General features: G+C 44.0%; 1 protein-coding gene across 1 annotated transcript; it reads right to left on the bottom strand.

Moving 5' to 3' along the window:
* Positions 1-201: 201 nt before the first annotated feature.
* LOC122945812 (melanin-concentrating hormone receptor 1-like) lies at positions 202-7,471 on the bottom strand. Its single transcript, XM_044305028.1, has 2 exons — positions 7,390-7,471; positions 202-1,202 (listed from the first exon to the last, which is right to left on the bottom strand). Exons 1-2 carry the CDS (start codon positions 7,469-7,471, stop codon positions 202-204), a joined length of 1,083 nt encoding a protein of 360 aa, XP_044160963.1.
* Between the last annotated feature and the right edge of the window lie 9,882 nt (positions 7,472-17,353).

The following is a 17,353-nucleotide window of genomic DNA, read 5'->3' as shown; positions in this document are numbered from 1 at the left end:
TGCTTGCCTTTAAAACAATTGTACAACCAATGTAAAGTAATCTGCCCAGTTAAGGGGGCTTAAGGACGTTGTCCAAACGAATACTTGGCACAGGGTCCTTGAGTAGAATTTAAAGCAACCGCAGTACCATGATATTCACTATGATGCTTGTTGATGTTTCCACACATAAGTTAATCAGAGTCACGTTATACCTCCTTTTCCTTAGCTACCAGAAGAAACAGGAACAAGATGAAGTAATGGTTGACCACTACCTGATGGAGGATCTGTGCCAAACTTCATCCTGATCCTGCCTGGTGGAAGATCTTCCGCCGGTCGGACAGAGACGATAAACCTACGCCTAAAGGTTTCACACAAGATAATGTAGATGAAAGGGTTGATACAGCTATTAGCATATCCCATACTGATAGCCACGCAATAAGCATAATGAAAGGCGAGCGTAGGCTGCTCCATGACTAGTTGAATGATCTGCAGTACGTAAAAGGGTGCCCAACAGATAAAGAACACCAAGCAGATGGCTATAGCTGTCCTCGTCACTTTTTTGGTCCTTATCCTGGAGCTCCTCTGAGCTGTGAGGGCTTCTGAGGAGGCCATTTTTAGCAGAATTCTCCTATACGCTAATGAGATCACAGCAAATGGAATGGCAAAGGCCAAAAAGAACTGATACAGAGTATACCAGTAAATATCACTTTCTGGATTGGGTAAGGTGATGCCGCAGCCCAGGACGCCACCAGGAAGGGAAATAAGTCTAGCATACATCCAAACTGGAGTGATACTTAGGAGGGACAGCACCCATAGGATGCAAATGACCATGATGGCTATAGGTGGCTTCCTGTACTTTGCTGAAGTAAAAGGGTAAACCGTTGCAAGGTATCGGTCAATGGACATGGCTGTGAGTATATAAGTGCTGGTAAACTGACTGTTGGTATCCAGGGCTGTAATAAGCGTACACATGGTTTCTCCAAAATGCCAAACACCATTACCAAGGAGCTGGTGAATCAAAAAGGGCATCCCAAGGAGAAATAGTAAGTCTACCACGGAAAGGTTGATGATAAAAATATCAGGAACGCTACTGGTACACCGGAATTTGGATTTCTTGAAGACGGTATAGATGACAACGCTGTTGCCAATAATTCCCAGCAAGCAAATGATTCCAAAAACAGTCGGCATTATTACGTTGGCATAGGCGACATTGCCACTGGGATCTGTAGGGAGAAAGATACGGTGTCAGAAAAATATACAATGACCACAAAAGGTTGCTAATGGTGCAAATATGACAAACGAGGCTGGAATTTATACAGAACATGCAGATGACATTTTCTATACTTTAAAAACTGGTGGCATCTAATGACAATCCAAAGCTGGAGTAGGGTTTTGTGAAATGGAAAACAGTGCAGTCCATCTGACTTTCTAATGTGTGACATTTTATGTTTACTCTGTAACATTTTAATTATTATGCACAAAATAAATATTGTAGATGCATTCTAATCTGTACTCTGGTGGCAACCTGTGGAGGACAGTTTTGGAGGCTCCTTGGTCATACCAGAAGAAATTATTTTCAAGAGTGCAACCCCTTTATCATCAATAAAATCTAATAAGTTTTGAATAAAAGAGATAGATCCTAGTGGCCCGTGTCAGACTGGGGTGCCTAGGGACCACCAGTAAAATTTATTTTTGGAGCTCAACATACTGATACATTCAAATATTACCAGCTATCATAGCAGCAGACAGCAGCTACACGCTACAAGATGATTGATTATGGTGGTCCCTGCAGTGACTTTGAGAAGGTGGGTCCCTTAAAAAAAGAAGATACTGGTCGGAGACATCTGTAGCTAGAGGTCATCTTAGTCACCTGATCGAATCAATAATAAGAAACTGGGTAGTTTCTTAAATAATCCACGCAGTTTTTTTTATAAGAACATAGACTGGTTGAGGTACCGTACACTGCCTATCTGCATGTAGTGCAATAAGTCTTCTGTGTTATGTTCCATTTGTGTAGAAAGTGGCAGACTTTGGGCCCACCTTGCTCAGACGACCACCGAGGGATTCATCTGTACCCCTGTGGGCCATTCTGTGCCTGTTAGTGGCAAGTGATTGTCTCCAAAGGCAACGTCAAATGATATTTTTCTCCTGGACCTTTGAAGCCCTCTATAGCTTCAGATACTGGGCCCACCAGAGGATCTGGTGGGCCAGTACAACCCTGGTGGAGGAAATATATCCTACTCAATACTTTCTTGCATTTTTTTTATTTTGATCCTGTCTATAAACATGCCCCATCTGCTATATGAAACCTAGGTCACAACCTAAACACTGTGTCATTCCTACTTTAGGGCATAAGGAGGTGATGCACGACACAAGGAATCTCTGTATAAAGCCACGGGTCCTGCATGTGTCATGATAAAATATATGTTTGCACCAAAACTTTTCTTTGCTACATCCTATTGTAACAATCCAGAATGATGTTACCACTTCTGCACCCTGCTACTGTCTTTATTGGTCTAACCTCATGTCATCATGTGTATTTATTCCAGGTCCTCCACGATGTGCATCCCTATTTTGTTATGCAACTGTTATGTTCACACATGTAATGTGCCTGGTTCACCAGCAGGTGGCTACTGGCACATAAGGGGGGCTACTGGCACATAAGAAAGTCTACTGGCACATGAGGGCTGCTACTGGCACATAAGGGGGACTACTGCAACATAAGGAGGACTACTGGCACATAGTAAGGGGGCTACTGGCACATGATAGGGGGGCACTCTGGCTACTGGCACATGATATGGGGGGGCTCTGGCTGCTGGCACATGATGGTGGGGGGCTCTCATTACTGGCACATGATTGGGGGGCATCTATGGGGGCACATATTACTGGCACAAGATTGGGGCATCTATTGGGGCACTTATTACTGGCAGATTATTGGGTGGCACCATAGGGGCATCTACTGAGGCTAAAAAGAAGGGGTATTTTATATGAGGGGCTCTGTATAGGGGCATTTTATACTGGGACACATTATGGTGGGTACTATGGTAAAACACTGTCTAAGCATGCTGAGAGTTGTAGTTTTGCAACAGTTGGAGGCATCCTGGTTGGGAAAACACTGTGATAATATGAACAATGGTGGTTCTACAAAAGAGCTATCGTGGGACAAAGTTCATATTCATGTTTACACAAATGAACGCTTTCTCCTATTATAAACAAGTAAATAATGACGCAAAGCTGTGGGGCTGGTTTTTATCCCCAGTCCGGTCCTGGCTGTCATGCAGTAGCTTTGGCTCTGGAACTATAAAGCTCCATCTATTCTGTAGTGGATGTAGCTGGTAACTACAGCGCTGCTCTCATAAATTCAGTATCTATCTCAGGATGCCTATATACCTGTTACATATATACAAAATTGTTTGATGTAATAATATCTTATCTTTTCTCCATGTTTTTTTTTTTTCCTATAGGGTCTATGGGAATGTATTATAAAAAAGCCATACTTTTTTGGGAAAAACCCAAAAATGCATGACCCAAAAATGCATTAATGTGAAGAAAAAAAAACACAGTATATTGCACCGTTTGCATTGCATTTGATATTTGCCTATTGACTTACAGCCAAGATCTGGCCAAAGAATTTCTTGAAAAAAACATCATGTTTTTTAGTGGTAGTTCTTCTAAAAGCACAATGGGGAGAATTTATCACTACAGTAATATTTGAAGTCAGTTTTTCCCGAGTCTGCGTTGGCATACTTTACGCCAATTTTATCATGTTTGTTAAATTTGGCTCATCTTTAAAATGAACACTTCTGATAGGCTAGTTTTCTTCGCTGTCCTCCTACTGAAGTGGCTTTAGGACTTTTTTTGCAACTTTTAAAAAAGTCACAGTCATAAATTTGGAGTGAAACTCATTAACATAGTTAACCACGGCCACTTTTCCACCAAAACAGAGTGAGTAGTGTAAAAATGCAAAAAGTTGGAAAAAGGTTTGTGCAAGTGATCTCAAAAAGTCACAAATGACATATTTTTTCCACTTTTTACCCTCTTGTGTGAAAACATCATAAAAAATCTTCTCTGAAGGCTATCTTAAAATGTCACGATTGTATCCTGGTTCTTGGCCTTTCAACCATTACAGGAGCGTCAATCCTTCTTCAACTCTGTATGGAGGAAGTAAACTGAAAACCAACCTACATGAGCGACCTCAGATGCCACCAAGGAGGTTGCCAGTTTTAAGTCTTTGAGCACTATCATGAAAGGTAAACTCCATTCCTGTATATAATATATGCTGTACTATTTTACATAATAATTTGTCCACAAGATGGTGCAATTCTCTTGGTCTCTCCCTGAAGTTTCATGTTATTCCAGTTCTAATTTATAAGGAACATAATATGTTTTAGTCCCAAATATAATACACACCAGTGTTAAAATATATAAAGTGTCTAGCCCAAAGTCAGTCCATATGTTTTACTGAACCTGTATAACAAAGTGTAGCAAATATACTACTTATCAGTATAACCTTTTCTCCCAGGCTGTGAGCTCTGCACTGCGATTGGCCAGCGCTACAGAACAACAAGGGCAGACTCCGCCTACCATAACTTAGTGACTGAAATCTCCGCCTACTATAACTTAGTGAGCGGAGATACTGGAGGGCATAGTGGGAGAACGGAGCGGCGCCCAGGAATAACAGTAAGTGCATTGAGATCCCCGGGCGCCGCTCTCCATGTCTGTATACTTAGTTCACAGTGTCATAATCGGTGAAAGGTCCTCTTTAAGGCTACTTTCACATCTGCGTTTTTGCTGGATCTGTCATGGGTTCAGCAAAAACGCATCTGGAATAAAATACAACACCCAGTTCTATTATATCCTTAATGAACAAGATGAATCCGTCACTAAATCCATTGTAAATCAATGGGCACCGGACCTGAAAAAAACTGATTAGTCGCCATTGACTTACATTGTGTTTCATGATGGATCAGTATCAGAAAACGGTGCTTGGAACACAACGAAGGGAACAGAATGCATTCTGGTGTGCTCTGTTACGTTCAGTTCAGTTTTGTCCCCTTTGAATATGAATAGGGACAAAACGGAAACGTTTTCCTCCGCTTTTGAGATCCTATGACGGATTTCAATAGTGGAAAGGAAAACGCTGATGTGAAAGTAGCTGAATACTTATCTCGGTTGCGCTGCTGTTGTATCCCGTCCTCTTCTGTTCTTCTGATCATTGATCCGATACCCTGTGTCATCCGGAGGGAAGAATTGTCTGCACCATGGCTGTGAGTGCCACTACACGCTTTAAGTGGCTGTTGCTCCCCCATCGCAATTTGTAAAGGTGAGATGATCTGCTACAAAGGGCTTTCTCAGCATCAGACTTCCTCTCTATGAAGAGCTCTCCTTCTCAGCTCTCTGCTCTGGCACAACATGCTTAGTAAATGTTCCCCTTTGTCTGTTGGCACTATTGATTATCCAGCTTTAGGGTCCATTCACACATCCGTAAGTGTTCTGCGGATCCGCAAAACACAGACACTGGCAATGTGCATTCCGCAATTTGCGGACCGCACATTGCCGACACTATAATAGAAAATGCTTAATCTTGTCCGCAATTGCGGACAGGAATAGGACATGTTCTATTTTTTTGCGGAAACGGGAGCACGGATGCGGAAGTGCAGATCCTCAAATGCGGACAGCACATTCCGGCCCTATTGAAAATAAATGGCTCTGCACCCGTCCCCCAAATTTTCGGAACGGATGCGGACCCATTTTGCGGACGTGTGTATGGACCCTTATCCAAAGTTAGTAGCTCTCTCAAATTTGGTAGACTAAAAAATTCCCGTGGTGACATTGGATCATGGATGCAGATAAAATTGAACGTGCAAGTCATAAGGGTCTTTCAAATGAGATGATCAGGAATGAACATTCCTTTCGCCAATCATCTACCTGTCTAAACTTTCACTAATCAGCGAGCATATAAACCAACACTCATTAGTTGGATGATCGGATCTATAATGTAGGCATAAAAATGGTCACTGGTCAGCAGCACATTGTACATGGACATGTTATGCAAAATGAATTGAGTCGAACGATCGTGTTAACGAACGATCACTCATCCCCCCTTCATTTTGCATCGGCTGGTGTGATGGACCTTTAAACAAGCGACTTGTTGAATCCTCAATCCACGCTCTTGCATCCCAGCAAAAACACACATGATTAGCATTTAGTTCACATGGCAAATATTCAGCTTCTTGTCCTAGCCTTTTATCTAATTATCCTGTTAAAGAAAAAAAAATGCATTTTGACTCCCTTCCCTGGTTCCCTTCCCCTCGCTCCAACCCTGAGCAACGCCACCACCAACTTACTGTATGTCTGGCACACAATCTTGTACACATTTTTTTTACAGAGATTTTTACATTGCTCTTCTAGTAGGATGTCACTAAAACTTTCTCATAGCTATTATCAATCTATCCCGACAGTTGCTCCTCAGGACAGCACAATAACCATTCCCTTTGTTGTGAACGTTACATTCTGAGATAGTGATTGTTGTCAAATGCTGAGGAGCAACTGCCCACATTTTATAAGATAAATTTCATTAAAAAATAAATAATGCACTCTTTAACCTCCAAAGTCTCATTTATTAACACTGCTCTACATAATTCAAGTGCTCGGTTCTCCCGTTTTCTACTTTCCAATGCTCGCGTAACAGTAATCTTCAGAAAATGAGGTATGCTTTTGAAGGAGAACCTTTCATCTCTGCGATTTGGGTAGAGAATGAATAAAGAACTCACAGAAATTCACATTCTGTGGGGATTCCCAGGTGATAACCTAGAGATCCTCCTCAGGATGACACCAGCTCCATTCCGAGGATAACTGGTATTGTCCTCAGTCAACCGAGACATTGAGTATTTGGACTCAGTGGGACAATGGCAGCAAAAATGGGAAAGGCTTATATTACTGGGAAAGGCTTATGGGAAAGGCTTATATTACTAATGCTAAATTATTAATAGGGGAGAAAGGATAGAGGAATGGGGAATCCAGAGGATACATGCCAATCTATACAACCCCCAAATCCTACTACCTGCTTAATATAATTCTTCCCAAAACACTTGAATGGACATCCCTTCTATATAAGATCAAATTGTCATTTAGCTTGCTAAGATACTGCTTATGGATTTACCGGCAGTCCTATGTAAAACACAGTATTTCGTAATGACTTGTAAGAAACATCCAACTCAATCTCAGCTCCATTCAACCAATTCGGCTCCATCACCTAAAATCAGCAATTTGTCTTTTGCTGAACTATACTTGGACCAGATACAATGCAGAACTGTAGAGATACATATGAATGCTTCTATACAATAGAGGTAGGGGCATAGGAAAAGCAACAGACAGTAACACATCCATCCCTGCATCCACTGTACCTACCAAAAGAGGAAAAGTTATGGAAAATCTGGGAATTGTTATCTTGCAGGCTGATCTCCTCCTCCAGGTCTGCAGGCACCTCCATCTTTTCTGGTCTGGCAACCTTTCAATACAGTTTATTGGTCTCCTCGGCTGGTATTTGTCAAAGTCCCTGCTAGCTGCAGCAGCCCATTGCCTGAGCAGGCAGAGCATGTGAAATCCAGCATCTCTGAATGCAACCTGCTTTCCCCTAGAAGCTGCTGTGCAGACTATAGCACAATCCGAGCTGTGGTTCCTCCTGCTCCTTGCACCACCCTCTGGCTAAAGTGACAACATTCCTTAATAAAGCAAGCTGGCATCTGGATAGCGCGAGGGTGCCGTCTCTCTTCTATCATCACAGCTGAAGAAAGAAGGAATCAATACAGATTTTCAATTGTTCCACCATCCAAATGGGCCACCTTGTAAAGAAAGAATTTTTGTAAAAAAAAAAAAAAAGGAATTTTCGGCAAAAAAGGTGGCGCTTCCCCATAGCCCAGGCTCCTAACCTGCTTCATTCTTAGAGGCTGCATGAAAATGTGTTTTCTTCTAGTTGTCAGAATGAATCACGAAGCTGAATCGGTTTCTTGAGACCTAATAAAAAATAAGCTGCATTACCTTTGGACTCTTATTTTAAAAAGTACAAACCGTTTTTTTCTCGTTCTTGTCGCTTTTCGATGGAACCTTTCTAATTAACCATGGCAGCCTGTGTCCATTCAAAGGATCCTGAGCTGTTGCTTACAGGTAATTAGGAGCAGAGAGGAAAGGATCCAAACAGCATTTTCTGCAGGGGGCACCAGGCACGTCAGCAATAGTATAGCGGGAAAGCAGGAAAGGGGCCTAAAGAGAAAATTGCGCCGGCCCCTGATTGGTTGTAAGCAGTCCTTTACTGAAGCCACGAGGGTATGTCATGTTGTAATTAGCATTGCAATTAATTTCAAAAGACTGCTGAAATCGATTGCTGCCCTGGGACTGAAGTTGAAGGGTAACCTCCATGGGCCTCCTGGAGAAGAGTTGGATTAAATGCTATGTCTTTGGAATTTCTCTCTCGTTTATCGCTGGTGTCTGGAGAATGGCGAAAGGGCTCGCGCCGAAATAGAAAAATCTTTCATTTTCCAAAATTAATTAACCCAGTTTAATTAAGTAACCAGTGTCAGAAAACACAAGATAATCAAAGTGCCCCTCCACCCAAAGGCGAAATTATTCACTGTGCATATGAATTATGAGCTGGTACAGATGGTGGAACAGGATTTAAACAAAGGGTGAAGCTTCTTAAATGGGTTGTCTGGAGTAATGCACACATTTGTTTTAACTATAACAATAAAAACCTGCTTTCACCCTTTTTAGCTCCTTTACTCACATCTCTGGTCTCTTCACTTTCTGCAGATGGCCACCGGCTGGTCACGTGACAGTCAAGCACCTGCATCTCCTAGGAGAGCAGTCCGCTCTTGCCTATCCTGCTCTTACAGCTAGTCCTTTCTCCGTTCTTCCTCCCTTGCAAAGAAAATATCCCCTTACACACAGCCCCAGCGACGGCCCTAATAGCATTACAATTTCCTTCTCCGCTGTCTAGAGCAGGGGTCCGCAACCTTGGGCACTGCAGCTGCTGTGAAACTACAACTCCCAGCTTCACACTTCCTTGGCTGTTCTTGTGAATCCCATAGAAGTGAAATGAAGATTCTGGGAGTTGTAGTTATAGAACTTTGGGAGTGCCAGAGGTTGCTGGTCCCTGGTCCAGAGGGATCTATTTTCCTATGAATTGAAAGAACACTTGTCTCCTGGATCAACCCTAATAAATTAGGCTCCCTGCCCCCATTGGGTTGATCCTACTGAAATTATTTCAGTGTACCAAATAGTATGGTCAACATTGGAAAGCTGAGGAGTTGAGGTGCAGCCCTTGATGCACTGGGCCCAGAAGTATTCCTTACCCTGACACATGCACAAACTCTAGAATCCACCTCATCTGAGTGCCACGTAGAGCAATAGTTCTAGCCCTTTCCATAGTGAAAGTGATGTCCCATCCATAGTCCAGGCTGGAAATCCGGTAAAGGATGTGAAGCTTAATTTTCTGAAGGAGCGTCATGTGATACGAATCCTATGTATTGTATATTATAAACTTTACCCTACAGGTGTCTTCTGTGCAATAAAGGTGGCTTTGTGGGACCTGCTGGGTCTAGGAAAACCACTTTAAGGGGATGTTCACATAATGGATTTTGAAAATGTGCTGAAAAAAACAGCACGGAACCCATGTGCGTTTTTTTCTGCCTTTTTTGTGTGCGTCTTTTGATGTGTTTTTTTAATGCTTTTTTTTAACCAATCTGTGTTCACTTCAATACAAAGCTGTATTTTCAGCTCAAAGTTTTTGGAGCAGATCTAGAAACATAGAAACATAGAATGTGTCGGCAGATAAGAACCATTTGGCCCATCTAGTCTGCCCAATATACTGAATACTATGGATAGCCCCTGGCCCTATCTTATATGAAGGATGCCCTTATGCCTATCCCATGCATGCTTAAACTCCTTCACTGTATTTGCAGCTGCCACTTCTGCAGGAAGGCTATTCCATGCATCCACTACTCTCTCAGTAAAGTAATACTTCCTGATATTACTTTTAAACCTTTGCCCCTCTCATTTAAAACTATGTCCTCTTGTGGTAGTTTTTCTTCTTTTAAATATTCTCTCCTCTTTTAACTTATTGATTCCCTTTATGTATTTAAAAGTTTCTATCATATCCCCTCTGTCTCGTCTTTCTTCCAAGCTGTACATGTTAAGGTCCTTTAATCTTTCCTGGTAAGTTTTATCCTGCAATCCATGTACCAGTTTAGTAGCTCTTCTCTGAACTCTCTCCAAAGTGCCAAAAAACATGCAGAAAATTCACAGAAAGCACACGGACAGACATAGAGCTGTTTTTATGCTGTTTCCATTCATTTCAGTGGGATATTCAGCTCAGATTTCGCCCCAAGATTGAAATGAATGGGTGGCTTTTTTAAGTTTGTTTTTGTAGCTGATTTTGAGGCAGAAACACTGCAAAATCAGCACCAAAAACTCAGTGTGAACTGGCCCTAACACTTATCGCCTTCATGCCTCCTCTATATTCTGTCTTCTTGTATTGAAAGGCAAGACAATCCCTATTCATATAGACGTCACAGAAAGGATTCACGCTGAAGGACTCAGAGGGACCATGTATTGTATGGTCCTCCATTGTATTGTATGGCTACATGCACACGACCGTATGTGTTTTGCGGTCCGTATGGCATCCGTTTTTTCTGCGGATCCTTTTTTTTGCAGATCCATTGTAATAATGCCTATCCTTGTCTGCAAACTAGAAAAAAATAACTTACTGATTGGGGCCAAGAACACGCTATGAAACAAAACTATTCCATTTGCACTATTACAATATTCCATTTGCACTTTAAAAATATTCCATTTGCAGAATATACAGTATTTGAACTATATTCTGTTAGGTAAGGGCCCCATATGCCATGTCTGTGATGGAAATACCACCTTAAATAAAATATTTTCTACTATCTGGTCTTAGAGTGCAGAGAAATTACCTAGAATCATTTCTTATTCCATAAATATATATTTTACAGCTGGAACCCCTAAAGAAATTGACGTAAACCTGTCCTGCCACTGTTTTAGGCTACATGCACACGATTGTATGTGTTTTGCGGTCCGCTAAAAAAAAACGGATGACGTTCCGTATGGCATCCGTTTTTTTTTTTACGGATCCATTGTAATAATGCCTATCCTTGTCCGCAAACTAGAAAAAAATAGGACATGACATACTGATGCAGACAGCACACGGTGTGCTGTCCGCGTTTTTTGCGGACCCATTGAAATGATTAGGTCCGCATCCTATCCGCAAAAAAAATGGATGGGACACAGAAACAAAATGCATGAGGCCTAATGCTGCAATTTCCTCACCTCTGTGTTTTTCATTTCTGTGTTTGTACAGATACTGGTTGGATGACTGGTTCGTATAGTATTACCAAAGGGATAATAAAGTATTTCCAGGGGATGGTCTCCCAACCAAGCAAGCACTATTACCATATGTATCCTTTCTCACATCTAGTTTGGATTGTAAATTTTAAGAGGATGATTCCTCTCATGGATTATTATTCAGAATGCAATTCTTGTCATTCTTCCTATTATTCAGATGTAGTAGAGCTGGGTTTCTTAAAGCCTGCCTATTCTTACAGGGAAAAAAGTAAAATCCTTCTATGCAGCATTAGATAAATATTAGAGGAAGCCAGGGGCGGCCTGGGAACTTAAAGTGGCTCTGGAAAAAAAACTAAAAGTGCCCCCATGTTGTACGTGGGTCCAAACTGACAGAAGGCGGGGCAACAAATAAAGGAAGGGACAACAAATGTGGGCGGGGACAACAGAAGTAGGCGGGGCCAGCAGTACTGTAGCGCAGCACAAAATACTACCTGAAATACCACAGTGCAGCACAAAATACTCACGGTATGAAGCTGAATCATCATTCTGAGGACGGGCAATACAGTTAAATTCAGGAGGGCTCCATGTGCTATGCCAGGAGTTAGTAAACCTCTGTTGGCACGGGCATGCAGCAATATGTGCTCATGCTCATACCCCATTCTCTGCAGCTCCACTGAGAGTGCACAGTCCAAACTGCGCTGAGAAGTCAGTCCTATCAGTGACTAAAAGCCTTCCCTCTATGAGGAGGCAGCCCTATCAGTGATTGACAGCCTTCCCTCTATAAGGAGGTGGTCCTATCAGTGATTGACAGACTTCCCTTTATGAGGAGGTGGTGCTATCAGTGATTGACAGCCTGCCCTCTATGAGAAGACAGTCCTATCAGTGATTGACAGCCTTCCCTCTATAAAGAGGTGGTCCTATCAGTGATTGACAGCCTTCCCTCTATGAGGCGGTGGTCCTATCAGTGATTGACAGCCTTACCTCTATGAGTAGGTGGTCCTGTCAGTGATTGACAGCCTGTCCTCTATGAGAAGGCAGTCCTATCAGTGATTGACAGCCTTCCCTCTATGAGGAGGTCGTCCTATCAGTGATTCACAGCCTTCTCTCTATGAAGAGGTTGTCCTATCAGTGATTGACAGCCTTTCCTTTATTAGGAGGCGGTTCTATCGGTTATTGACAGCCTTCTCTCTATGAGGAGGTGGTCCTATCAGTTATCGACAGCCTTCCCTCTATGAGGAAGTGGTCCTATCAGTAATTGACAGCCTTTCCTTTATGAGGAGGGGTCCTATAAGTGACTAACAACCTTCCCTCTATGATGAGGCAGTCCTATCAGTGACTGACAGCCTCCCCTCTATGAGGAGGGCGTCCTATCAGTAATTGACAGCCTTTCCTTTATGAGGAGGGCGTCCTATCAGTAATTGACAGCCTTTCCTCTATGAGGAGGAGGTCCTATCAGTGACTAACAACCTTCCCTCTATCAGGAAGCGGTCCTATCAGTGAATGACAGTCCTCCCTCTATGAGGAGGCGGTCCTATCAGTGACTGACAGCCTTCCCTCTCTGAGGAGGAGGTCCTATCAGTGATTGACAGCCTTCCCTCTATGAGGAAATGGTCCTATCAGTGATTGACAGCCTTCCCTCTATGAGGAGGCAGTCCTATCAGTGACTGACAGGCTTCCCTCTATGAGGAGGAGGTCCTATCAGTGATTGACAGCCTTCGCTCTATGAGAGGCGGTCCTATTAGTGAGTGACAGCCTTTCCTCTATCAGGAAGTGGTCCTATAATTTATTGAGTCATTGACAGCCTTTCCTCTATGAGGAGGCGGTCCTATCAGTGACTGACATCTTTCCCTCTATGAGGAGGTGGTCCTATCAGTGACTGACAGCCAGCCCTCTATGTGGAGGCAGTCCTATCAGTGATTGACAGCCTTCCCTCTATGAGTAGTGGGTCCTATTAGTGATTGACAGCCTTCCCTCTATGAAGAGGAGGTCCTATCAGTGACTGACATCCTTCCCTCTATGAGGAGGTGGTCCTATTAGTGACTGACAGCCAGTCCTCTATGAGGAGGCTCATATCAGTGATTGACAGCCTTCCCTCTATGAGTAGTGGGTCCTATCAGTGACTGACAGCCTTCCCTCTATGAGGAGGAGGTCCTATCAGTGACTGACAGCCTTCCCTCTATGAGGAGGAGGTCCTATCAGTGACTGACAGCCTTCCCTCTATGAGGAGGAGGTCCGATCAGTGACTGACAGCCTTCCCTCTATGAGGAGGCGGTCCTATCAGTGACTGACAACCTTCCCTCTATGAGGAAGCGGTCCTCAGTAATTGACAGCCTTCCCTCTATGAGGGGGGGGGGGTCCTATCAGTGATTGACAGCCTTCCCTCTATGAATGTGAACAACTTAATTATCCAAAATGATTCTCTGTGCTTCCACCTTGTTAGTCTCTCCATTTACTGATCTCTTAGTTTTCTGTAGTCTTTGTGTGGACATGGATGGGATTCTTGTGCCAGCGGTTGGAGATCATGAGAGCTCCCCTATTTGCTCTCTTTCTGACCTAAATGGCTTTACAGGTTGGTACTCTAAGGAGTGATGATCATTTTCTATGGCTTAATCTGATCTTGATAGACCATTAATTCATATATAAACTGACAGAAGGCGGGGCAACAAATAAAGGAAGGGACAACAAATGTGGGCGGGGACAACAGAAGTAGGCGGGGCCAGCAGTACTGTAGCGCAGCACAAAATACTACCTGAAATACCACAGTGCAGCACAAAATACTCACGGTATGAAGCTGAATCATCATTCTGAGGACGGGCAATACAGTTAAATTCAGGAGGGCTCCATGTGCTATGCCAGGAGTTAGTAAACCTCTGTTGGCACGGGCATGCAGCAATATGTGCTCATGCTCATACCCCATTCTCTGCAGCTCCACTGAGAGTGCACAGTCCAAACTGCGCTGAGAAGTCAGTCCTATCAGTGACTAAAAGCCTTCCCTCTATGAGGAGGCAGCCCTATCAGTGATTGACAGCCTTCCCTCTATAAGGAGGTGGTCCTATCAGTGATTGACAGACTTCCCTTTATGAGGAGGTGGTGCTATCAGTGATTGACAGCCTGCCCTCTATGAGAAGACAGTCCTATCAGTGATTGACAGCCTTCCCTCTAAAAAAGAGGTGGTCCTGTCAGTGATTGACAGCCTTCCCTCTATGAGGCGGTGGTCCTATCAGTGATTGACAGCCTTACCTCTATGAGTAGGTGGTCCTGTCAGTGATTGACAGCCTGTCCTCTATGAGAAGGCAGTCCTATCAGTGATTGACAGCCTTCCCTCTATGAGGAGGTCGTCCTATCAGTGATTCACAGCCTTCTCTCTATGAAGAGGTTGTCCTATCAGTGATTGACAGCCTTTCCTTTATTAGGAGGCGGTTCTATCGGTTATTGACAGCCTTCTCTCTATGAGGAGGTGGTCCTATCAGTTATCGACAGCCTTCCCTCTATGAGGAAGTGGTCCTATCAGTAATTGACAGCCTTTCCTTTATGAGGAGGGGTCCTATAAGTGACTAACAACCTTCCCTCTATGATGAGGCAGTCCTATCAGTGACTGACAGCCTCCCCTCTATGAGGAGGGCGTCCTATCAGTAATTGACAGCCTTTCCTTTATGAGGAGGGCGTCCTATCAGTAATTGACAGCCTTTCCTCTATGAGGAGGAGGTCCTATCAGTGACTAACAACCTTCCCTCTATCAGGAAGCGGTCCTATCAGTGAATGACAGTCCTCCCTCTATGAGGAGGCGGTCCTATCAGTGACTGACAGCCTTCCCTCTCTGAGGAGGAGGTCCTATCAGTGATTGACAGCCTTCCCTCTATGAGGAAATGGTCCTATCAGTGATTGACAGCCTTCCCTCTATGAGGAGGCAGTCCTATCAGTGACTGACAGGCTTCCCTCTATGAGGAGGAGGTCCTATCAGTGATTGACAGCCTTCGCTCTATGAGAGGCGGTCCTATTAGTGAGTGACAGCCTTTCCTCTATCAGGAAGTGGTCCTATAATTTATTGAGTCATTGACAGCCTTTCCTCTATGAGGAGGCGGTCCTATCAGTGACTGACATCTTTCCCTCTATGAGGAGGTGGTCCTATCAGTGACTGACAGCCAGCCCTCTATGTGGAGGCAGTCCTATCAGTGATTGACAGCCTTCCCTCTATGAGTAGTGGGTCCTATTAGTGATTGACAGCCTTCCCTCTATGAAGAGGAGGTCCTATCAGTGACTGACATCCTTCCCTCTATGAGGAGGTGGTCCTATTAGTGACTGACAGCCAGTCCTCTATGAGGAGGCTCATATCAGTGATTGACAGCCTTCCCTCTATGAGTAGTGGGTCCTATCAGTGACTGACAGCCTTCCCTCTATGAGGAGGAGGTCCTATCAGTGACTGACAGCCTTCCCTCTATGAGGAGGAGGTCCTATCAGTGACTGACAGCCTTCCCTCTATGAGGAGGAGGTCCGATCAGTGACTGACAGCCTTCCCTCTATGAGGAGGCGGTCCTATCAGTGACTGACAACCTTCCCTCTATGAGGAAGCGGTCCTCAGTAATTGACAGCCTTCCCTCTATGAGGGGGGGGGGTCCTATCAGTGATTGACAGCCTTCCCTCTATGAATGTGAACAACTTAATTATCCAAAATGATTCTCTGTGCTTCCACCTTGTTAGTCTCTCCATTTACTGATCTCTTAGTTTTCTGTAGTCTTTGTGTGGACATGGATGGGATTCTTGTGCCAGCGGTTGGAGATCATGAGAGCTCCCCTATTTGCTCTCTTTCTGACCTAAATGGCTTTACAGGTTGGTACTCTAAGGAGTGATGATCATTTTCTATGGCTTAATCTGATCTTGATAGACCATTAATTCATATATTATTGAGTTCAACATTGTAAAAACCAATAGAACTCTTCCAGAGACCTCCAACCTCTTTTTGCCTTTTCATAACGCAGACTACTGGCCCCCTCAAGTCCATCACTGCATGAACGGCATAAAATATTGTCCCATTAAGACTTAAAATAGGAATTGACAGCCGTCCCCCTATTAGGAGGCGGTTCTATCAGTGATTAAGAGCCTTTCCTCTATGAGGAGGCTGTCCTTTCAATGACTGACAGCCTACCCTCTATGAGGAGGCGGTCCTATCAGTGATTGACAACCTTCCCTGTATGAGGAGGCGGTCCTATCAGTGATTGAGAGCCTTCCCTCTATGGGGAGGAGGTCCTATAAGTGACTGACAGCCTTCCTTCTATGAGGAGGCAGTCCTCTCAGTGATTGACAACCTTCCCTCTATGAGGAGGAGGTCTTATCAGTGATTGACAGTCTTCCCTCTATGAGGAGGAGGTCCTATCAGTGATTGACAGCCTTTCCTCTCTGAGGAGGCGGTCCTATCAGTGACTGACAGCCTTCCCTCTTTGAGAAGGAGGTCCTATCAGTGAATTAGAGCCTTCCCTCTATGAGGAAGAGGTCCTATCAGTGACTAACAACCTTCCCTCTATGAGGAGGTGGTCCTATCAGTGACTGACAGCCTTCCTTCTATGAGGAGGCAGTCCTCTCAGTGATTGACAGCCTTCTCCTCTATGAGGAGGAAGTTCTATCAGTGATTGACAGCCTTCCCTCTATAAGGAGGAGGTCCTATCAGTGATTGACAGCCTTCCCTCTATGAGGAGGTGGTCCTATCAGCGACTTACAGCCTTCCATCTATGAGAAGAAGGTCCTATCAGTGACTGACAGTCGTCCCTCTATGAGGAGGTGGTCCTAGTAGTGACTGACAGCCTTCTCTCTATGAGAAGGAGGTCCTATCAGTGACTGACAGCCTTCCCTCTATGAGGAGGAGGTCCTATCAGTGACTGACAGCCTTCTCTCTATGAGAAGGAGGTCCTATCAGTGACTGACAGCCTTCCCTCTATGAGGAGGAGGTCCTATCAGTGACTGACAGCCTTCGCTCTATAAGGAGGAGGTACTATCAGTGATTGATAGCCTTCCCTAT

This window comes from Bufo gargarizans, chromosome 8 (genome assembly GCF_014858855.1).
Source record: "Bufo gargarizans isolate SCDJY-AF-19 chromosome 8, ASM1485885v1, whole genome shotgun sequence".
Taxonomy (NCBI): domain Eukaryota; kingdom Metazoa; phylum Chordata; class Amphibia; order Anura; family Bufonidae; genus Bufo; species Bufo gargarizans.
Note: the sequence above shows the minus strand (reverse complement) of the source record. Positions and strands in the feature narration are given on the sequence as shown.

What these genes read in the sequence shown, in the direction of transcription:
- LOC122945812 (XM_044305028.1), bottom strand. Translation starts at nt 7,471, where the DNA reads ATGGAGGTGCCTGCAGACCTGGAGGAGGAGATCAGCCTGCAAGATAAC. An exon ending in CCATAACTTTTCCTCTTTTG is followed by an intron (nt 1,203 to 7,389) that starts GTAGGTACAGTG and finishes TTCTCCCTACAG; the next exon opens with ATCCCAGTGGCAATGTCGCC.